The 23746-nt window shown below is 39.4% G+C and overlaps 1 protein-coding gene across 2 annotated transcripts; it reads left to right on the top strand.

Annotated features, from left to right (window-relative positions):
• Positions 1-69: 69 nt before the first annotated feature.
• On the top strand, positions 70-22978 carry LOC111835623 (interleukin-13 receptor subunit alpha-2-like). 2 transcript variants are annotated; one of them, XM_023796127.2, is made up of 10 exons: positions 70-368; positions 856-998; positions 7778-7925; positions 12941-13043; positions 13511-13701; positions 16705-16844; positions 17690-17825; positions 18288-18387; positions 21398-21473; positions 21762-22978. In XM_023796127.2, exons 1-10 carry the CDS (start codon positions 278-280, stop codon positions 21834-21836), a joined length of 1203 nt encoding a protein of 400 aa, XP_023651895.2. In that variant the 5' UTR covers positions 70-277; the 3' UTR covers positions 21837-22978. The 2 variants fall into 2 exon arrangements, with proteins under 2 accessions (XP_023651895.2, XP_023651896.2); XM_023796128.2 differs by lacking the exon at positions 70-368 and adding an exon at positions 526-588.
• Positions 22979-23746: the final 768 nt, after the last annotated feature.

The following is a 23746-nucleotide window of genomic DNA, read 5'->3' as shown; positions in this document are numbered from 1 at the left end:
TCGCATTTGCCTTAGACGAGGAAGTGACACATAAAGAGTTAAGAGCCAGTAACAATACGAACAGATCTGGTGGATGATGTGGGAGGTGTACACGCCCCGTTCGTCCTTCCTTGTCTTCAGTTGCTGTGAGAAGCCTATTCTCACCCAGAACACTCAAGCATTAAATGGTTTCCTTAGTCCTATCTTTTAAGTAGCATTTCGTTTTTGGCTAGCCGACCAAAGCAAAACAGGGCGTTCAGAGCATTCAAACTGCGAGGTCGGAACTCCCCAAGCATAAATGATGGGTCGGGAAACTTTCAGTATGCATCGGGAATGGTTACTGATCTTAAACTTTTGGATCGCTTTTGCCTCCGAGACCAGTAAAACGGGTAGGTGCTACCATTGTTATTATTCTAGTTCTTTTTGTCGAAATCGCTGTTGGTCGCTTTTTTAATTAAAGTTTACTCGGTACAGAAGGCGGTTCTGTATAATGCTGTGAAGTAATCCAGTTCAAATTCCTGCTAATGACGTCAGCACACCTTACAGTAAAACAATTTCCCAATCCCATTTCCCTGTGGATTTTTGTGAATATGTTATGAAAACAATCGTGTATGTATTTTTTAAGTTGTCTCAAAATGGGAGTTACTTTTACAATGGTAACTAATAAGTGAGCGCACTGAAAACAGAAATATTCTCACGCAGTATTTTAAAACTTAACTGAGGGAAATAGACTTCCTTAAGTGTTAATGAATTTACTGTTAGGAGAGTTTCGGGTACAATGTTCGGCGGATCTGGATTTTTAATGGAAATAGGAAACATTCATGGGTACGGTAAAGGGAGCACTGGCATTGCCATTGACTCATTGCTTGTTAACAGGTATGCTGCCACCTCCGCGTAACTTATCCTTGGAAAGAAGGAATCACAATTTCTGTCTGCGTCTTTCGTGGAGCTCACCGGAGGGCCTAAACAACAGCAACAAGTGTGCGGTACACTACGAGGTGGTAGAGAAGGTCGGCCAGGTGAGTTCGGGCTTTCTGGGACCTTCGATACAGTCCGGTGCGTCAAAACCGCACGAACAGATTGAAGCGAAAGTATCAGAAAAGAATAAATCATATTTACTAGTCTCATTAGAGATCATCATGAATATACTGCTATTGTATATGAATTATTATTTTTTTAAATCACAGAGAATGTATGTGAGATCCGTTTGAATGGTTTAAATAGAATGGGTAAAATAGATATTAATAATAACATGTATATATATATATATATATATATATATATATATATATATATATATATATATATATATATATATATATGAAGTAGGCCTCGATTTCATACAGCGTAATGATAAAAAAAAAACGGGTTAAAATCTAGAACTTGTGCGGAAAGAAAATTACTAGTATTGATAGACATGTGATAATGCTACTTTGTTGCTTTGCTACCCTGGAAAACCACGGAGAAACACCAGCAAACGGCATGTCAGACTACCCCGAAAGTGGCTGAGAGGCCTCAGACTCCAGAGGGTTAACGAGAACAACATATATAGTACTCATATAGGCAAATGACTGACATTGTTCAACATGTTTTATCTTGACTAGTCCTTTAAATAAGTATTACAGATTGTTAGAACAAAAGATAATTGCTGTCACTGGATACAGCAGAATTTGGATATAAATCTATATAAAATATTATACAGTATGCAACTGTCCAAGTGAGACTTGAAAAACGAACAAAAATATTAATATCAATAATAACACAATATTAACTATAATAAATATAAAATTAAGAATAATAAGAAACGCACATATAATAACAATACCACCACCAACCCCACCCTAGTGGGGAAATTCTATTTTCACCTACCCTATCTTGCTCTCAGTGACACAGATGTAGGTGAGAGCAAGCTTGGCAGTGAAGGGCGACCACCTGCAGAGGTCCCCATGGAGCTGAGGGTTGAGAGCTTTTTCTGAAAAGCCCACAGATGTGATTATTCTGCTGAGGCCAGGCTTGTACCAACAACTTTCCAATCGCAGGCACGAAGACTTAGCCCGCTGAACCACACTGCCCCCTAGGGAGTAAGTTATGTTAGAAGGTCTGTACAGTGAATTAATAATAGAAAGCCTAAAAAATGGATTCAAAGTCTGTCCCTGGCTCTGTGCATGAAGCTTGCTTGTTACCTCATGTTTTCACTGGTTGCCTCTGGATTTCTGGCAGTTAAGTGTCTCAGATGTGTGATTGGTGTGTGATTGTGCATGTACAGTATATGTAGCTGTGCGCCTGGCACCAGACTGCTGTCCAATCCAGGGTGTTCCCTGCCTGGAATAAACTTCTGGCTAACCCTCATCCTGATTTCAGTAACCAGTCAGAATACTGCTGGAAGGAAAAAAGTGGATGAGGTTTTCAGAGAATTACATTTGCTTTATTTATTTTGTGGAGCTTGTAATTTAATTTGTTTTTAATGTTTTTATTAGAGATGTGCTGATCCACATTTTTTCAGTTCCAATCCGACTCCGATACACAACTTTACAAAGATTGCAAATAGCTGTGTTACTGCTAGTTAAAACCGGAAAATACTCCCAGATCATCACTGTGTTTTTACGCTTCTCCTACTCTAAAGGGTATGCGCATGACGTCACAGCAGGCGGAAGTCACCACACTCACATGCACTGACAGGGGCGCCGTAAGTCGGGGGAAAGTTAGGGTGATTCCAAGGGCCCCTGAGTGACATGTTCAGGTTCAGGTTACTTTATTTGTACCTGTAGGTAGATTTGGGGCGCAGTCATGAGTCATACATCCTACATACACACTTCAACACAGGAACTGACAACAAAACAGATTAAAAAAAACGCTATGATCTATTTATCAGAGTGACGGCTGCTGAAACAAAGCTGTCTTTAAATGTTTTCGTTCTACATTTTGGGACACTTAACCTTCGTCCAGAGGGAAGAAACAAACTCACTGTGCAGAGGGTGTGAAACGTCAAGAAGAATTGAACCAGCATACCGCTGTAACTGTCTGGTGTACAGGGATGGAACTGCTGGATTCAACTGTGGCTCACCAATCAGCCTGTTAGACCATTTCACAATCTGATTGAGTTAGTTTCTGTTCTTTAAAGATAAATGTCCAAACCAAGGAAAAGGATAAAATAGATTCAGTAAAAGCACAATAAAATACAACCATCATAGTCTTACCAATGTGGATTGTTCCAAGATATTTATAGGCTTGAACACATTCCACCATCTGACCCTTAATGGACGTGTCCTCCTGTGTATGGGTGCCTGTTCTAAAGTCAGTTCACATACCTTTTGTCTTAGATGTGTTTAATTGAAGTTAGGAATCATTGCACCATTTCACAAAGACATTCAGGACTGGACCGTAGCTTTTCTCATTATCCTGGAGCAAACTGACAATAACAGTGTCGTCTGCATAGTTTTCATACCTGCTCTGACACATATTTGTATACAGGATTAATAATAAGGGTAAAAGCATGCATCCCTGTGGGGAGCCAGTTGAGGAGCAGGACAGGGTTCCATTTATCCAGACTCTTTGAGTCCTGTTTGTCAGGGAATCAAGAACCCAGTCCACAAGATTGCTCTAAAAGCCTTCTGACTAAAATATGAGGTTGAAACGTATTAAATGCTGAAGAAAAATCAACAGAGTAATTGAGGATGAGAACCTTTCTCGTCCAAATGTTTAATAATCAGGTCCAACAGGGTCACTGAAGCATCTTCCACTCCTCTCCGTGATCTGTAGGCAAACTGCATTGGGTCAAGCACATGTTCAGTTTGCCTCAAAATCTCTGACTTCACCAGTTTTTCAAATACTTTCATTACAATCAATGTCAGAGCCATTTGACTTTTCACATAACTGGATTTAGGAACAGGCGCTAAGACAGCATCTTTCCATATGTTAGGTATGTGCTGTATCTGCAAGGACTTTTTAAAAATAAAATGAAACACAGGACTCAGTTGCTGGGCACAAGATTTGAGTAGGCGACCACAAATATGATCAGGACCATAAGACTTGTTTACTCTTATAGAGTGAAAGTCCCTTGCCACTTCTGATCAATGTTAAAATGCTGACCATGTTTTAGGTTACACTTCAGTTCCTGAATCTCATTACTAAAATGAAAGGTATTAAAATGATTATAAAAACCATTCAAAGCATTGGCTAACTCAGAGTCTGAATGAAAGCCGTCCAGAGTGACACGATTACAGTTCCTAGGATCCCAGAGACCTGCTATTTTTTTCATGCTGTTCCAGGCTGAGCCAAGCTTATTTGCAGCCATTTTACTCTCCAGGTCTGATTTATATCTCTGTTTGGCTTTTAAAATTTTTATTTTCAGCTCCTTAGTGGCCAAGTGGAGGTCAGATACTGTCCCATGTCTAAAAACAAGATTCCTTTTCTGTATACTGGACTTCACAGAATTAGTCACCCATGGTTTGTTGTTAGGGTAGAGGGAATGATCATGTCTCTACAAAATGCAACATAAGAACAAATGACATCAGTAAGAGTGTCCAAATCATCTCCACAAGTCTCTTTAAAAATGTCCCAATCCATACAGTCATAACACTCCTGCAGGCAGAGTACAGATTCCTCCGTCCAGTCCTTTATATCCTTCACCTGTACTTTCTGACTTTTTAAAACTTTTATAAATAGGCAGCAAGTGCACACAGTTATGATCTGGAGGTAACGGGACAGATTTATAGGCATCCTTTACTGATACATAACAGATTAAGCGTTTTATCCTGTGTAGTGGGACACGAGACAAACTGATAAAAGTTTAAAAGGGTCTTTTTCAGCGAGACATGATTAAAATCACCCAGTATAAAGTTAGGTGCTTCTGGTGAAAGTGACTGTAGTTTATGCATTACATCACAGATAGTGCTAGAAGCACAGGCAGCGTCTGCCCTTGGGTGAATGTACACTACTGTTATAAAAAGCCGGGGAAACTCGTGGGTCAGGTATAAAGGGCGTATTGATACTGATAAAAGTTCTACATCTGGTGTGCAGACGCAATCTATGACAGTCACAGAGTTACAGTATCGTTTATTAACATAAAGACATACCCATCCTCCCTCAGTTTTCCGGGTCACTTCGGCTTTTCAATCCATATGAAAAGGTAATCCAAATCCCTCCATAAAAAGGTCTGTGTCCTGATCTTGTCCAGTGAGCTCTGTGAAGGCTAACAGGCGACCTCTTTGGAAAATAACTGGATTGGTCTGGATTGGGGGGCCCAATATGATATGCCTTTATGGGGCCCAAAATCACTAGCAATGCCCCTGCCCACTGAGTATCAAAAAACTGCAGAGTGGCAGCATTAGCGTTCAGTTGAATGCCGCAAAAACACATCTGAAATGGGAAAGAGCTCTTGTACTATTGATTGTGCAAATAGATTTAACATGAAATAGGAGCTATGTTTTTAGAGACTGCCAAAACTACGTAAGTAAGTATCGGACGTGGATCGGTCATGTACTGTATGCCTGATACCTGACCCAAATGTAGGATCGGTGCATCTCTAGTTTTTATACTTATGTTGTGTGCAATATCTTGCTTTTATTTTAACATGCAAAATATTGGTTATATGTTGCTACGGTGGTCACTTTTTCCAGTTATATTCAAGCACTCTAATGGATGCCACTGAAATATTTATGAAGCATTTATCTGCTTTGTAATGTTTTTTTTCTGAACCACTTTTTATTTTCCTCTACCCTGGTTTTGATTCACTATGTTTAAAACCCTAATTAGGTCTAACATATAGAACCACAAGTTAATCAGGGATGTGTATCCTACCCATGATATATTTTCTGTTTTCCATCTCAGACTACATGCGTTGGACTAGGGAGGTGAACAATGCAAGATGTTTATGTGCTGGCTGTTTCTGTTCAGTCTCAACACATAATGAGTTGTTTTTACAAGTGTCTCTTTGTCATTGTATCATTTTAGTGTTTAAATTAAATAAAACACCACAAATAATGACATAATAAAAACTATAAGTGTTGGAAGAAACTGGAGCCTATTCCAGGAAGTACAGGGCACAACACAGCCCCAGGTGCATGTCTAGGTCAACAAATGATCTAAATGTCATATTTACATTGGTTTCAGTTTATCTTTTTCAGGGTTACAGCATTGTGGAAGACAATATGCAGTCCACCATTTATAAAATATGTTTTAAATATTTTATAAATAGAAACTAGATGTTAAAGCAAAAGGAAAAACTTTTCTCAGTGCGGGAGGCCAGAACATGGCATTAAGCTTCTCACACCTACCGTGGTTTATGTTCATTCACTTCAGTTTGTTTTACTGTGGTACATACAGCAATTTCACTCTGATCAGGTGCAATAAATTGCTCTGCATTTTAGTGTGAAAATTTGATGTGCCAATAATGTGCCATTAAATGAGCATAAATGATAATGCATCAACCTTCCTTAACCACTTATTTCATACAAGGCCGGGGAGAGCCTGGAGACTAAACTAGGATACACAGGACACAAGGCAGGGAACACCTTGTATGGGATGTCAGTCTATGACAAAGCCAGTTTAGAAATAACAGTTTACTTAACTGTGTTTTTGGACTGGATTGCCAGATGGAAACCCCAAAGAAAAAACATGAAACATGAAAACTTTGCACACAGAGCAAGGGGTGGGATTTCAGCCCCCAGTGGTGTGAAGGTAAAATCACTCAGCTGCTATAATTAGATTAGATTAGATTAGATTAGACTTTATTAATCCCACAATGAATGGTCTTCAACATTCTTCATATAAAATATTAATAATTAAATATTACTGCATTTTCTAATCACAACCACAAATGGTAAATCAGCCTCATAAAACACATTCCTTTTTTTCAAATTCAGTTTAAGCAGGTTAATTGGCTGAAATGCAAAGTCTTAATAAGCAGTACAGTGATCCCCCGCCTATCGCGGAAGTTACGTTCCAGACCCATCAGCGATAGGTGAAAATCTGTGATATAGAAAGACCATATAAATAAACATTATTTATAGTTTAAGCCTTAAAATACCCCTCCCACACGCTTTAAAGGCGATAGGTGAAAAGGCGATAGGTGATAGGCGATAGGCGATAGGTAGAAAGACAATATAAATAAACATTTTTTAATAATATAAACCTTAAATCGTAGGGCTTAAAACAAAATGAAAAATTCACAAAACTTTGCTCTCAACAATCGGACCACAAGCAAGGTACGCAATACACAGAGAACTGTGATGTGTTGGGGAAAAATCTGCGATATAGCGGAGGCGCGATAGCTGAACCGTGATATAGCGGAGGATCGCTGTATTTATTACGATGATGCTTCCTATGTATATATAATAAAATAATTTGTATTTCCTCATGGTAATAAATAATACAGTCCTTGTCTGATTTAATTTTAATAAGTCTATGCCGCTTAAACATATTTTCTTTAGTGAAAGTCATATTATCTTTATCTCATGAGGTCTACATACCACCCAAGTTTATTTATGGTTAGCAGCAGTGCTGTCAACTGTAGAGGGGTGGAGGGGGGACCAGAAAGTTCTCCCGGGCCCTGGGTCAAGGGGACCCAAAACGACACTCCAACCTTTAAATAATCTGCTGAATTAATTTGCCAAAAATGCGTACAAAATTGCATTTGTGAAAACTTTATGATATTTATGAATCACATAAAAGCTTGTTTTTTTATCTTTCTCAATTGACAGTTATACTTTCTCTCCCGATAATGCAAAACATAATGTCCACTGTCCTGGCCATATTTCTGCCTTTTAACGACTGTACATTGGGATTTTTTTTTTTGCAGAATGAAGAAACACAAACAACCGAAAGACTATTTTTTGAAAGATGTCCTAGCCTGGAGTCCGGAGTGATGTACAGCGTGAAAGCCAAGTGCAACAATGGGTCTCACATGGAGAGCAAATCTGTAACTCAGGGTATCCTGGCTCCCAAAGGTAAAAACATAAAATGGAAAAGGTGATAAGCAATTGTGCAAATGGGCTCAGGTACTGCATGTTTGCGTGTCAGTGCATGCAAATACTGGCCCCACCCGAAACCTGTGTCAAGCCTGGCACATGAATTGTATTTCTTGAATTCACCTCTTCCTTCTTTCAGTTAAAATGTAACAAAATCATGTGGGGAAAAAAAGAAAGCCTGGTGTTTATGGTGTGTATGTTTTCCACTGGAATCTTATGGTGAAAATGCAGGCACACAGACATTTCATCTCACCTTCCCATTACTTTTCCTGGCATGGCTTGTAGTGACCTCTTCTAAATATTTTTATATATATATATATCTTTACTGTATATATATATATAAATTCGTTTTCCCTCTTATTTTATACTTATCCTCTGTTAATACTTATTACCTTGTCTTTTTTACACTGATATGTTTTTCTCTTATTTTATACTTATCCTCTGTTGAGTACTTATTTCTTATGTCTAGCACAGTCGGAGAGTACTTTTTTCAGCCAGGGAAACACATTTCACTGTATCTTGTACCAGCTACAGTATAACTACATGTGACAAATAAAGAATCTTGAATCTTAAATCAGCCACAGATTCTAGCTTGAGCTGGGGGTCTCTCCAATTCTACAAATTCCTCACCCTGTTATTGTGATTGCAGAAACCCTGCATTGCGTGGCTCAGCAGGCTAAACCTCTGTGTCTGTGATTGGAAAGTCAGTAGTTCAGGCCTTGGCAGAATAGTCACATGACTGTGGGTTCTTGAGCAGGGTCTTAACCCTCAGCTCTCTGGGTGCCGCAAGGTGGCTGCCCCTTTACTGTGATGCCCCAAGCTTGCTCTTACCCATATGGGGAGCATGATGGGGGAAAAAGAGAGTTTCTGCTCAGAGATTAACAAAGTATCTCTATTCTATTAGCCACAGCTCATGATCATCCTACATTCCCTCTTACCTCCACTCATGGATGAGATTCTGAGGTACTATTTCATTAAGGGCAGAATCCACTTCCCTCCACTTGAAAGGATCAAATTGTTTTCTGAGAGGATACCATGACCTCAGATTAGGAGGTGCTGATTTTCATCTCTATACCACCATACCATTCAATTATGTGCTGAAGTTTTTGGTTGGATGAGACTAAAAGAACGACATCATCTGCAATTAGCATGGATGTCACTTCAAGCCCCCTGTACTATGGCTAGCTAGAATATACCATGCAGCTGTCTCAGGAAATGCCCTTGAAAGCTTTGCCCTGAAAGCCCTCTGCTTCAGCTTGACTACTTATTTTACCAAAGCTCCAAGGGTTATTACAAGGACTACAATGAAGGCAATGACTTCTGGCACAGTTCTTTGCAGTCCTTAAACAACCGAAGCCTCGAACATGGCACATTCAGAGTCAGTGTTCACAATCTCACTTGACGTACTGGGGAAGTGTTTCTGGAGGTGTGGTTGAATTTATGTTGCACAGACAGAATTTTCCAGCAGACCTTGACTGCTGGTCTGTGTCATTCTGGTCTATCCCAAGTCCCACTCACCACCATGTGGTTCTCTGTGGATAGTTCTTCACTGCTCCTCACCTCAGTTCCACACAGCCTAAATTTAGAAGAAATGGCTACAAAGTCGATCCTTGAGTTTTGGTCTAGGGTGCTTTGGCTCCATCTATAAACATCCTTGTGTTTGAATATGGCTGTAGGGAATCCACTTCAGCAGAATCTCATTTCAGCACACCGGTGGTTTATTGAACAGTAAAAATAATATAATGTAATACAGTGTAGACATACACCGGGTCCTGAAAGGCAGCTCATTTCATTCAATATCATAAACTTAATTCATGGCAAATTCTTGCTGACCTGCATGCAGAATTGGTGACCAACTACAAGAATATTCTGACAGCTGTGCAAGGGATCAAATACTTTCCCTAGATACAGTGTCTCACAAAAGTGAGTACACCCCTCACATTTTTGTAAATATTTTATTACGTCTTTTCATGGGACAAAACTGAAGATTTTTCAACTTTGATACAATGTAAAGAAGCCAGTGTACAGCATGTATAACAGTGTAAATTTGCTGTCCCCTCAAAATAACTAAACACACAGCCATTAATGTCTAAACCACTGGCAACAAAAGTGAGTACACCCCTAAGCGAAAATGTCCAAATTGTGCCCAAAATGTCAATATTTTGTGTGGCCTCCATTATTTTCCAGCACTGCCTTAACTCTCTTGTGCCAGGTTGCCACTGGAATCCTCTTCCACTCCCCCATGATGACATCACGCAGTTGGTGGATGTTAGAGACCTTGCGCTCCATCACCTTCCGTTTGAGGATGCCCCACAGATGCTCAATAGGGTTTAGGTCTGGATACGTGCTTGGCCAGTCCAACACCTTTACCCTCAGTTTATTTAGCAAGGCAGTGGTCGTCTTGGAGTTGTTTGGGGTCGTTGTCATGTTGGGATACTGAACTATAGCCCAGTTTCCGAAGGGAGGGGATAATGTTCTGCTTCAGTATGTCACAGTACATGTTGGCATTCAAGGTTCCCACAATGCACTGTAGCTCCCCAGTGCCGGCAGCAGTCATACAGCCCCAAACCATGACACTCCCACCACCATGCTTGACTGTAGGCAAGACACACTTGTCTTTGTACTCCTCACCTGGTTGCCGCCACACATGCTTGACACCATCTGAACCAATTGAGTTTATCTTGGTCTCATCAGACCACAGGACATGGTTCCAGTAATACATGTCCTTAGTCAGCTTGTCTTCAGCACACTGTTTGTGGGCTTTCTTATGCATCATCTTTAGAAGAGGCTTCCTTCTGTCGTTCCTTTGGACGACAGCCATGCAGACCAGTTTGATGCAGTGTGCAGCGTATGGTCTGAGCACTGACAGGCTGACCTCCCACCTCTTCAACCTCTGCAGCAATGCTGACAGCACTCATACATCTGTTTTTAAAAGAAAACCTCTGGATATGACACTGAGCACGTGCACTCAGCTTCTTTGGTCGACCATGGTGAGGCCTGTTCTGAGTGGAACCTGTCCTCTTAAACCGCTGTATGGTCTTGGCCACCGTGCTGCAGCTCAGTTTCAGGATGTTCGCAATCTTCTTATAGCCTAGGCCATCTTTATGTAGAGCAACTTTTTGTTTCCCATGAGGTGCCATGTTGAACTTCCAGTGACCAGTATAAGAGAGTGTGAGAGTGATAATACCAAGTTTAACACACCTGCTCCCCATTCACACCTGAGACCTTGTAATACTAATAAGTCACATGACACCGGGGAGGGAAAATGGCTAATTGGGCACAATTTACTCACTTTTGTTGCCAGCGGTTTAGACATTAATGGCTGTGTGTTTAGTTATTTTGAGGGGACAGCAAATTTACACTGTTATACAAGCTGTACACTGGCTTCTTTACTTTGTATCAAAGTGTCATATCTCCAGTTTTGTCCCATGAAAAGATATACCGTAGTAAAATATTTACAAAAATGTGAGGGGTGTACTCACTTTTGTGAGATACTATAAATGACAATTTGGTTTGTAATTGTTACATGATTATTTTTTCTTGCTTGTTTTGTTGATAATCTATTGCAGTGTTTCCCAACCTTTTTTGAATTGTGTACCCCCTGAGAGATTTTCTCATACCACAAGTACCCCCTTTGTCAAATGTGTTGATGATTCAATAAAAGTAGAACGTACAACTGATTATCAAATTTAAAACATTTTATTAAATCTCCATAACTTGAACATTTAATTATTGGGCATTTTATTCTTTTCAGTTTAAATTTAACATAAATATATATGTTGCCACGAAAGTGAATGATAAATCTGAAAATAAATACTAAATTTAAAAAAAAGTAAATAAACCTCCCTTTGTTATAACAAAAGCTGAATGAGTCCCCTTTAAACAGACATTTATACTTAGAACATCAGGAGCAAAACACTAAAATAAATAACCATATCAGTTTTACTTTGTTTTCATCATTCAACTTAGTTTAGTTTAATGAGACACCTGAGCTTGCTTATCTTTGATAAGCTCTGATAGATCTGGGGGCAGTGTGGAAACAGCTGTTACCAGGCTGTTCTCCACATCCAGTCTATTCCTCTGCTTGGTTTTGATGTGTGTCAAAGCTGAGAAGGTCACCTCACACATATAGGTAGAACCAAAAGGTAAAAGTTCAAACAGTGCATGTTTTCCCAGTTCAGGATATTCCTTCTCCACATCACACCAAAACTCAGTCAATGTCTTCTCAGCAAATGCTATTTTCAGCCCACAGTCAGATGACAAATCCATGAGATGCTCCTGCAGCCTTGCATGAAGATTGCTGCTGCTCTCACTCACAATGAATGGGTCCCTCACCCAGTCCAGTCTTTCTGAATTTTTTCTGTCTTGTACTTTCTCTCATGCCCTCTGTCGGTAGCGGAGCGTCGTGCAGATGCACAGCCCTGCTCTAGTCTTTCCGTCATGTAGTTGTTGTTTATGTCTTTTTTTGCTCTTTTCATTGATAAAAGCTGGGTTTGTTATTCATTAAGCAACACATCCCAGACAGATTTTCTTTCTATACCAGGGCACAGCTAATGGAATGGCTGATAATATTTACCCATCATCAGGGAAATTAAATATTAAAATTTTTTCCATGTACCCCCTGTAATGTGCTCGCGTACCACTAGGGGTACGCGTACCCCCGGTTGGGAATCACTGATCTATTGTATAAAATAAACCTTCTAGTGAAATTATATACTTCTCATTTCTTTATTAATAGGTCAACTTAAGAATTCAGCATAGGGTCAAATAATTATTTCCCTCACTGTATGTGTTATGTCGGAATTTTGAATTCATTTAAAGGTGAAATGAAATTAATTTAAAAGAAATATTAACTTTGGATTGTACTTGGGGCATTAGGCTGAATTTGCAGTTTGTCAGTATTTAAGTTAACAAAAGATAAATCTTTCCCTGATTATTTTTGACAACTCTTTGTTTAACACAAAAAAAAATCTTCATTTTTTTGTTGGCTACAGAAGAATTGATACGGAACTTTGATTGTATTTACTATGCGTCTGAAGCTATGAACTGCACATGGAAAACAATGAATGAGACAGAAGATATTCATCTCTCCTACTGGTGAGTCCTATGTCTAACTAACCTCAGGAACTGCCATGCCACTTCTTAACAAGGCATTTCCATAGACAACCACCAAATTGCATCAGTCAATGTATTTTTACAATGATATTTGCACAAAAATGCATATATTTATATTTATAAAATGTCCACCCTGTGGAAAAATTCAAAGCAACTTTAGAACACAACATAGGGGGATGAGCTTACATTTTGCTGGGAATGCTGGTTAAATGCTGACAGGTGAAGGGAGTGTTAGGTAAAGGCAGTACTAATGCCAGGAAGAACTTGAGACTGCAGGATGTAAGGGATACCTGGAGCCTGCATCTTTGTGTGTGAGTGTCTGATTGTCCTTTTACATGCCTGCAGATGTTTCAAGGATAGTTAGAACAGCTGTTATATCCATTACGTAGCAAAGGGTATTTTCGGGATATTCCATGCAGGTAAAGACTGTAGTTGCTTTGATGTCACAGGTATGAAGGCCAGCCAGCACCTGAGCCCTGCAAGTTGTACCTATTTGAACAAGGTGTGAAGATGGGCTGTCACCTAAGTGGAAAGTTCCTCAACCACAGTAATCTGTCAAGCACAGTCTACTTTGACCTCAGTGGCACTCAGGGCACTTCCACCCTGAATAACTACTTCCAAAGGATGCCTCGGTACAATGGTAATGTCAACGGTGTATGCTGTTTACAAGATGATAACTCACACTTATTACATTCAACATTCTTGTGACATTTACATACCAAGCTCTTTGTCCATTTTCTCTGTCCATTTGTCCATTTATCGATTTGTGCTGAATTATTTAACAAAAGTTGTTTTGTCAGCCAGCAAAACTGAAAATAGTTTGTTTACAAATAAGGACATGTTTCAGTATATAATATTCAGTATATAATACATACTTCAGACAAACTGGCAACCAAAACCACATGAAATTTGGAAGGTAGAAGAAACAACGGCTAACTTAAGCATAGGAACGGAGATTAGTTGACAAAAAAGTGGGAAGATACAAAAACAACTGGCAGCCATTTTGACATCAGTATGGATAAACATATACAAGAAAACAATTTGGGGCTTGAAACTGAAAAGGCTCAGGAATGGGTTGTGGACTCAGGAGTCAGGGTCTGGGTCCTTGTACAAATGTGAAAATGTTGTATAGTACAGACGCTCATCTCCTTACGAACTTTCAACTTACTCGTTTCCTGTCCGCACCATCAATTTTTTTTTTCTGCGCGCCAATTACAGGTAGTACGACTTCTGGCTGCTACTCCCCCCGCACAGCAACGTAGTGTGTGTACTCCCAGCATCCTAGTTCTTTGTACTTGCGTATATCATTAATAACCCTTCAATAATGACATGAACATTTCAAGTTACGAACGGCCATTCAGAACGTAACTCATTCGTAAGTAGAGGAACGTCTGTATTTTATATCAAGGCCCCTGAAAATAATCTTTGCCAGGTCATGAAACTGTAAATCTAACCTCTGGAGACAAATAAAATACAACAAATTCCACTATGTCATAATTAAATTAACAACAAATAAGGTATCATGCAGAAAGTATGCAAGTACACTACATGATTTAGTATTTGGTAGATCTGTCTTTAACAGATATAGCTTGAAGTAATCATTTTTGTATGAGTTGTTTCATTTTGTTGGAATCTTGGCCTATTATTCCTTACAGCATTGCTTCAGTTAATGGATGTTTCAGGGAATTCATTTGTGCACTCTTTTCATCTTGCTGCAGCTTTTCAGTGTGGTTAATCTGTCCTTGACTTGATTCTTTAAAAAATAAAAACATTCATTTGTATATAGTGGTACCTTGGAACACAAACTTAATTAATTCCAGAAGACTACTCCAGTTGCGATTCGGTCGAGGTCCAAGTCAAATTTCCCCATAAGAAATAATGTACATGAATTGAATCCATTCCAGACCCCCAAATGATATCTACCTAGCTAATGATAAAAAAAGCACTCATAATCAATAAAAAGTAATGTCACAATGTCACATATGGGTTAAACGCAGAGGACACATTGCCTTGTTATGCACTGTGTGCTGTGGTGTGTGAACAATGACTAATCACTTCACCTTTATAAAGCACAAAAAAGTCACCCCAATCACAGGAACACAGCTTTCGCATGTCAAACTCAGTCAAGAGGTACTGTGAGACTGAGAGCGATTCATAGGCATAAGCATTTCAGTAGGTTGGTTTGCTTGTTTCAGCCCATCAGAGATGCACCTTAATCCATACAAGTTTTAGCAAGTCTGTTTTGTTTTGTCGTGTTCCGAGTTTTCAGTTGAAATTTTTCTCAACTGACCCATTCCAGGTCCGTATTGATAGAATTGAACGCATCTCAAACCATACAATTTTAGTAGGAGCGGTCGAGTTTCAAGGTTTCGGTCAAGGTACATGTCGAAATAAATTTGACCCATTCAATGTCTGAGTTGGTCGAGTTAAGCGGCGTTCGAGTTCCAAGGTTCCACTGTATTTGCTTGTGTTGCCCTATGACCCAATTTCAGCCATGCTTTAGCTGTTAGTCAGATGGGCGTACTTTTGCCTCTAGAAAACTTTTGTGTTAAAGGTGCAGTTCACCCCAAAACTTAAAAAAGTTTGTTTTAGAGCAGCTTTAGTGCTATCTATCCATCTAGGTTGTTGTGATATCAGCCGCAAAAATGTTGGGCTTCCCTCGAAAATAAGTGATGTCATTCTTTCTGTGGCTATTAAATCGGCAGAAAAATACATTTGAAAAATTCAACAGCGATGTGTCTTCCTAGAAATCATGACCTGGTTACTCAAGATAATCCACAGACTTGGTAGTGAGCAGTTTAATGTAGGAAATATTTTCTTCTACTGAACTCCACACACCAGTCGTATCACTGCGCAGAAGATATCGTAAGGGTGCTTGTACTCATATCTTCTGCACAGTATAATTGTCTGTCCAGAGGAAGTGAGGTTTGTTAAGATGTAGCTTTGCCATGCTGCAAAGTTATTTTCAGACATAGGTCATTCTCCTGTCGACCCAGGTCTTTGCATTGCCTGGTTTTAAACACAAAACTGCCAAAAGTTCTGCTTTTGATTGAGAAGGTCACGTTTCCTCATGACTAAGTATGTTTGATTTGCAGCACCTGGATACTAATTAACATCTTTAACTTTTTTGAAAGGATTTTGGGTGCATTTACTTTTGGGCTTCAGTTTTATAGGCCCCTCCTTGTTGAATAGATAATTACATAGTGAAATGTGTTATATGTCATCTATTATCAGAAGCTATTTTTGTCTGATACTAGGAGTCGCTGTGATCCAGACGATTGTTCTGTATGCCCTAATATGGAAAACCGTAGAAGTAATAGAGGATGTGCTTTCTTTTTCAAAATATTTTATGATTGCATAATGCCTACATTATATAGTGCTAAGTAAAATTTTAAATCTGTAGATCTTGCAGCTGCTTACCAAATACAGGATGTCAGTTCTTGACAGGACACATACTACTACTACTAATAATAATTATAATAATAATAATGATGATAATAATAGGGTCATTCATAATTTTAAATGTTTGCTATTAAGTGAACTTACATTATTTATCATTAATTATCATTCATTGTACTTTTTTCAACCTTTTTAAAACAGCTGTTGGATAAATAATAAGCTGCTCCCTTTTATCCCCCAACAGTGAGGCCCCCACCCCCGCAACTGGATATTTTCCATGAATATAACTCCCTGAATTTGAAATGGAAAGACCCTGGTCTGTTAAATGCAGATTGTTGGGACTACCTCTACCGGTTCAAGACCAATGAATTCCAGGACTGGAAGGTGAGTGCAGAGGAGAGGGTCACAAGAGGGGGTGTTTATACTGAAAGTGTAGTTCCAGTGATTTGGAAACATTGGCATGAGTATACCAGCTATCATAAAGTCAAATAAAAAATAACGTATATCACTTTATATAAAAGCATCTGCTAAAGAAATAAAAAGTAAAGTAAATAATGGATAGTGGCACAGCAGAATCATCGAACTTTGCTCTGATACAGAACTTCCATCATAGGCAGAACAAGTACCAGGTGAATAGAAAAAGAAGGAAAGAATAAATGATTTATAGGATATAGATGGTGAACACATATGGTTCTCCCACAATATGATAGGGACATATCGCTATCATCTATACCCAATATCCCTGTATTGTGGTAATTATGTTACAAAACCTGGTTATTGCCACGTCAATCACACAATCATGTTTTTGTGCTGCTAATTACTATGTCACCTTTAAATTTTTAATGTAGTTCATTTAGTTTGCTATTCTTGAGTCTTCCCTAATGCTAAGTATCTATTCTTACCACTTATCATAGTCAGGGATGCAGGGGTTACTCAGGGCACAAGGCTGGGGTACACCCTGGATGCTGTGATGTCTATCCCATGCTAACTAAGTACAACTTACTTTTGCTGTCAATAAGTGATCCCTATAGCCTTTTTTTTTGGGGTTGCAGTTTTTCAAAGGTAATATTATGTTGCCAAATTGGGATCCCTATAGGTTTTTGTGGGGTAGCAGTTTTTGACACATAGTTTTATGCTGCCAAATAGTGATCCCTATAGGTTTTGTTTTTGTTTACTGATATTGCTGATGTTTGATCAGGTTCATTAAACGCTGTGCTACCTGTTGGCAGATGGGTAATGTTTCCAAGACAACCAATGACAAACTGGTCTACGATGTCCGGTATCAGTATGTGGTGCAGGTGAAGGCCATCTTCACAGACAGATGTGGATGTGGAGCCACGGACTGGAGTTTGGAGAAACGCTATGGTAACATCTTCTGGCTGGCCATAAACCCACAGTGATTCTTCACTAGCACCAAAATTGCAAATGCTTCTTTGCTAATAAATTGCATAGAAAACATTACAAACATGTTTGAAACTATTGAAATATATCTCTTAATTGCTTTCAGTGTTCTTTGGGAATATAAAAAACACAAGCCATTTCAGATTGTGGTTATATTTTACGTCCACCGGACTAAACTGTTTTTTATTTTTTATAAAAAAATATATGTTAGGGTATTAGTTTGTGTGACAATATTAATACATGCAGACTTTGTTTAATAAGAATGTTTGAGCCTAATTAAGCATAATTTATATATTAAAAATACTGAATTAGTTCCTAACACCACAGATATAAATCTGATATGAATTCCAGGATAACAGTATCATGTTGAGGATTTTGAAGGTGTTGCTGAAAGAGGATGTTTCTACATCTGGTTTTCTCCTTTAGGTCAGCCCAAACCACCGAACTGGTCCCCGCATGTTGTTGTTATCACCATTCCTGTCCTGTTCACAATTGCTGCGATTATTTGCCTCATCTTCATTAAGAAGTAAGTGCTCTTGGACTGAGAAAGAGACATGAGCCGTGTTGGAGTCTCATGAGTGCCTGAAATGCAGTCATGTTGTCTTGTGTTCTTGGAATCGGATTAGGGCAGAACGCATTTAACCTATATTTAGCAAGGAGAAATAGTCAAAACTGTTTTCTTATTTGCTGATTGGGCATCCTGTCTCAACAAAATTATCTCCAAAGCAGCTGGTCTGCTTGAAGCTGGGGCTGTTTTTCTTCCAAACCACACTTGGAAGCAGTCACAAGCATTAGCTGCTCTGCCATGACCCTTCCTGTTGGATTAAGCCTCTGGTAGCATCTCTCAGGAATATCTGGCCTTTTTGTACTTTGCTGACTCATATTTACCAAGTTAGAGTTGCCCATCTTTTTTTACAATAGATTGCATTGTATTTTCCTATGTGCTCATAATAGTGCTATACTTTAAAAACAATTTTTCCTCTTTTACTGTTCTTAAGGGAGTTTTAAACTCAACTTTTCCATTTTAAACAAAGCCTGTCAGACCTCTGAATTAAATATTATTTTACAATTTTCAAAGACACTTCAAAATAAAAGGTTTACATGGGATTCTGAGAATTTCTTTCACAGTTTCTGATATTTTACAGCATAAACATATGGTGCTTTTCCACTGACATACAGGAACTGAAACATACCGAAGCTGTACTGTGAGGAGAGAGTAGTTACAATGTGGGGTTCCAGCTTGCTTTGGTTTTCCACTGCAGAAGGGTCAGCTCAGTTGCCAGTCTGCCAGGTTTGGAGAGTGACAGCGACATAAAACTGAAGAGATGCTTTACTGTTCACACGGTGTACATCATGACTTACCATGCTAATTTCCTAATTTTCTAGCACATCTGTGAGAATCGCCATGTTGTGTTAGCTATGTTATGTAGTCAAACACTAGTGGAATTATCATTCGGTTGTGTAAATTTGTGCTACGAATCCATTTCGTTCAGCTGTTCTGTGGTAGTTTTTGAAGAAGGAGGTTAGATATTTTCAAGTTCAAAGTTATAGAATGCATTAATACATCGCAATGTGCGATACTACTAATAATGAATATGCCCTCTCTGGAGAGTCACCACCTTGTCGTGGTGGAGAGGCTTGCATGTGCCTGAGATCCCAAGAGCAATACCGTCTAGAGCCACGCTCCTGGTAGGGTCACCCTTGGCGGCAAGGCTGAGGAGGAGGTGCCAGACAAAGCGCGACTCAAGAAAGACTTCAACAGCGGAGCAGGCAGAAGATTCTGTCCAGGCATGCAAGTGGATCACAACAACGGCTGTGAAGGCTGCAGCAGAGAGGGACCTTCAACTGTCTTGGAGTCCATGCTGTTTATAATAGGTTTGTCTCTGTCAAGGACTGTGTGGTGGCTGTTTGTGCCCCAGTCTCCCCACGTTAAAAGAAGCCACGCACAGGCGTCCACCTGTTTGGATAATCCATCAGCACACTCCTCTCTACAGACTTCTAGGCCTGACTATGAACATCAAACGACAAAGGTTCTCCATCAGCCCCCACCAGACCATTCTACATCCCCACCAACAATAACAACTGATGGTGAATGCCTTGAGATCATGGATAATTTTCCCTATTTGGGAAGCCACCTCTCCTCAAGAGCAGACATCGACCATGAAATTCACTACCATATATGCTGTGCTAGTGGGGCCTTTGCAAAACTTCGTAGGAGAGTCTTTGAAAACTCTGATCTTCTTTCAAAAACCAAGTTACTGGTATATAAAGCAGTCATTTTACCAACACTCCTATATGGAGCAGAGACCTGGACTACATATAGCAGGCATTTAAGAGCCCTGGAATCCTACCACCAAATGTGTTTGCGTTAGATTCTGCGTGTTTGCTGGGAAGAGAGGCGGACTAACATCAGCATCCTAGAGGAGGCAAACTGTGACAATATTGTCACCACCATCATAAAACACCAGCTAAGATGGACAGGTCATGTAATACGCATGCCAAAACAGGTTCTCTACTCAGAGCTTTCTGCTGGCCAGCATGCACCTGGAGGACAGAAAAAGTGCTAAAAGGACATCAAAACCAACTTGAAGAAATTTCAAAAACACATTTCAAACTGGGAAGATATAGCTAAAAACAGAACCACATGGAGAAACAGCCTACATAAGGGTGCCACTCTACTTGAGGACAATCTCCGACAGGCTGCCAAAATCAAGTGGCAGCAAAGAAAGGAGAGAGTCACTGCCAAACAGGCTACCCCCAGCACCTCATATCCATGTCCACATTGTGACAAGATTTGTGGTTTGAGAACTGGCCTCTTCAGCCATCTGAAGATCCACAATAAGGACCCCCCAGGTGGACCATCATGCTTGACTCCAAGTGATCGCCGATGATGATGATGAATAAATATGCATGATATACATGTTTTACCTTCAGATAGTACATGCGTAGAACACCGGTATCTCCTTGCATTTTGACCAGTCAAATAGTGGCCGCTAAATCAACTCGGTTTGATCACGCTTTCAGCCCTGCTAGTAAGCAGGGCTATGTGATCATGGTTATGCCATGGGTACGGCTCACATACTTTACAAAGTAAAACCGGCAATTTGAGGTATGGCTCGGTTCTTGGTAGCAGGGGAAAAGCCCCAGTACTGATATGTTGTCAGCAGGCTTTCTTTCTTTGCCTTACGTCTATTTTGTGTATTATTCTGTAGAACTGATGTAATAATGTATTACAACACATCCAGGTAAAGTTGGGTTGATTCTGTTGTGAAAGGTGCTATATAAAATGAATTGAATTGATACAAAACTATAGAATATCATACAATTTAGGTATCCATTTGAAGGGCACAACAGAGGCACTTCTTCACCTCGAATTCATGGCTGATTCAAATTGTCAGCCACTGCTCTGGCTGTAGCTCAATTTTGCTTGTATCTATTGTGGTTCTGACTGATGTCCTGCATAACAAGAAGTGATTGCAGTTTGATAATATTGTGCTCTATCCACCTTCTAATCTACCTTTCACTTCCTCATGTAGACTCCGGAAGCTGATCCTGCCAGAGATTCCTAATCCTAGAATTATCAAGATACCATGGAAAAGTGAGAAGACAATGGTAAAGATTCAACCTCTACCATTTCTGCTTCTGCTATGAGGTTTTGGAGAACATCTTTGAGTTCTCTTGTCTGCTGGATTATTGTAAACCTGATATATTATGAAAAGGTTTACAAAACTCTCTGCAGCAACCCTCAGGGAGAAGCTTGAGGATTATTTGGGGAGTTGACCTTAATGGAGCAGTGACGGAGAAAAGTTTTAGAAGTCATTGTATATAGCAAACGATCCCAGACATATTGGGTTTCTGTTTGGTTCACTGGAATGTCAATTCTTATTGCTCCTCTCCTAGTTCCCAGATCACTTCATTCCACCTGAGGATGACTATTCAAAGGTAAAAATCCTGAAGGAGCCTCTGCAATTGTGAACCAAACCATGGGGATCCAGGAGAGGAGTCACCTTGGGCAGCCATTTTGCCGAAGACAGAGCGTACTGTGCACGTGGATGAGCCAGCCCACTGACAAAGACACTATAAAACCTTTGTGGCTGTTTCTGTGCATCTTGTATAGCACCCATGAATTTCCAAAGGAAGAGAAGAAAAGGACTTCGTGAAATGTGTTGGAAGCCGCAGCTTGCAGTAGGAAATAATTGTTTAGATGGTGTGGAGGGTGATATCATTTCAGTTGTTGTCAACAGCGGAGGGTCAACAGTGATTGCACTTTCTTGACATACACACAGGCTAATCTCACTCCCATCCAAACATATAAACAAATTCACAGAGGCTCACATACTAGGGATAATTTGAAAAGAGGTGGTACTTTGTCTAACCTGCTGTAACACATAAAGACTAGTTTTACCTCATTAAAGTCAAACAGGATGAAACTGACTCAGAAACTGACTCCTGTGATCCACAGTCCCTACTTCACACATCAGGTATTTACCACTGTACGAAACCAGGCTTTAAAATCTGTAAATATCAATGTTGAAATATGAACTTAGTGTGAGTTTTGCCTCTTATCTGCATGTTAGTACGTTGTTTATACTGTATAATAAAAAATGAATTTTAAAATCACCTAATTTCTCTGTGTAAAATATGCAAGTGTAAAACTACAACCCAAGGTTTAGGCATGAGGACTTCTGAAGTTGTTATTGGTGTAAAACCTGCACACATTTCTTTCTGACAATAATAGGATAGAAATCGACTGTGTGTAACATTATGTAAACAGCTGTAAGATAGTAGTATTTATTTTATACACACAGTGGGGGAAAGTATTGAATGCATCAACATTTTTCTCAGTAAATATGTTTCTAATATTTCTAACACATAATTTATGGATTTATTTGTTTTGATTTCTTTGTATGTGTGGATTATTTGGGTTGTTACCTACATCTGGTGTAAATTTGTCAGTAGCCCCATTAGAAATATATTTACTGAGAAAAATGTTGACACATTCAATATTAATTTTCCTCGCTGTACACATTTTAATTCTGGCTATGTATTAGGTTCTTGGGTTATATGTTTGCTTTTGATCAAATGCGAGTCTCACAATAAAAATGTCTTAAAACCTAGTATTGTTGTTAAATTATGTTAAATCTAATTTGGTTTAGGGAATGCCTAAAATCTGTGATGGGTTGGTGCCCCATCCTGGGTTATTCCCAGCCTTACACCCAAAGATTCTGCCCCCCAACCCAACCCAACCCACCCCATCCAAAAAAAAGCCAAAAAATAGTGAACTTTTCTGGAATTTCCCTCGTGTGCACTTGGACTGGCAAGGTTTCATCCTGTGTTTCCCGGTAGAGAATCCAGGCTCACTGGTACCCTTTATGAAATAATTATTAAAAAGCAATTCAATTCAGGTTAACCAGGCCATTTCATTTACTTCTTTTGCCTTGTTATACTCCTTGATATTTTAAACCATTTTAAGATTTTATCATGAAGAATTGTTAAAATTCTACAATGATTCAGCAGCCCAGCTAATCTCAATAAGTAGTGCGACTGGTATAAAGCAAGAAAGGATGGTTCTACTTAGCTGGCGTTAAACAAAAACTGTAGGATGAAAAGACGTGGAAGCTGTCAGGAGTGGTCTCTGCCTTGTTCTGTTCTGTCCGTAATTTCCTTGTTTGACCAGCAGGTGTCGCTGGCCATCCCGTTCTCCATGTTTCCCTAGGTTTAACACCCTATTGTTTTCTCCTACTCCCTGGACTCCTGCATGACTGAATTATCTTCCTGGTATTCATGAACTAAGTATTGGTCCTTACATTTAGTGACTTTGTACTTGGTTTATGCTGCCTGTGTCTAGTTTTACAATATGTCCTGTAATTCTTGTTCTTAGTATC

Source organism: Paramormyrops kingsleyae, chromosome 10 (assembly GCF_048594095.1).
Source record: "Paramormyrops kingsleyae isolate MSU_618 chromosome 10, PKINGS_0.4, whole genome shotgun sequence".
In the NCBI taxonomy this organism is placed as follows: domain Eukaryota; kingdom Metazoa; phylum Chordata; class Actinopteri; order Osteoglossiformes; family Mormyridae; genus Paramormyrops; species Paramormyrops kingsleyae.
This window is presented reverse-complemented; position numbering and strand designations above follow the sequence as displayed.

Coding starts and splice junctions, on each gene's coding strand:
- LOC111835623 (XM_023796127.2), top strand. CDS start 278: ATGATGGGTCGGGAAACTTTCAGTATGCATCGGGAATGGTTACTGATC. Junction 17,826..18,287: donor GAGTTTGGAGAAACGCTATG/GTAACATCTTCT, acceptor TTTCTCCTTTAG/GTCAGCCCAAACCACCGAAC. Junction 18,388..21,397: donor TGCCTCATCTTCATTAAGAA/GTAAGTGCTCTT, acceptor TTCCTCATGTAG/ACTCCGGAAGCTGATCCTGC.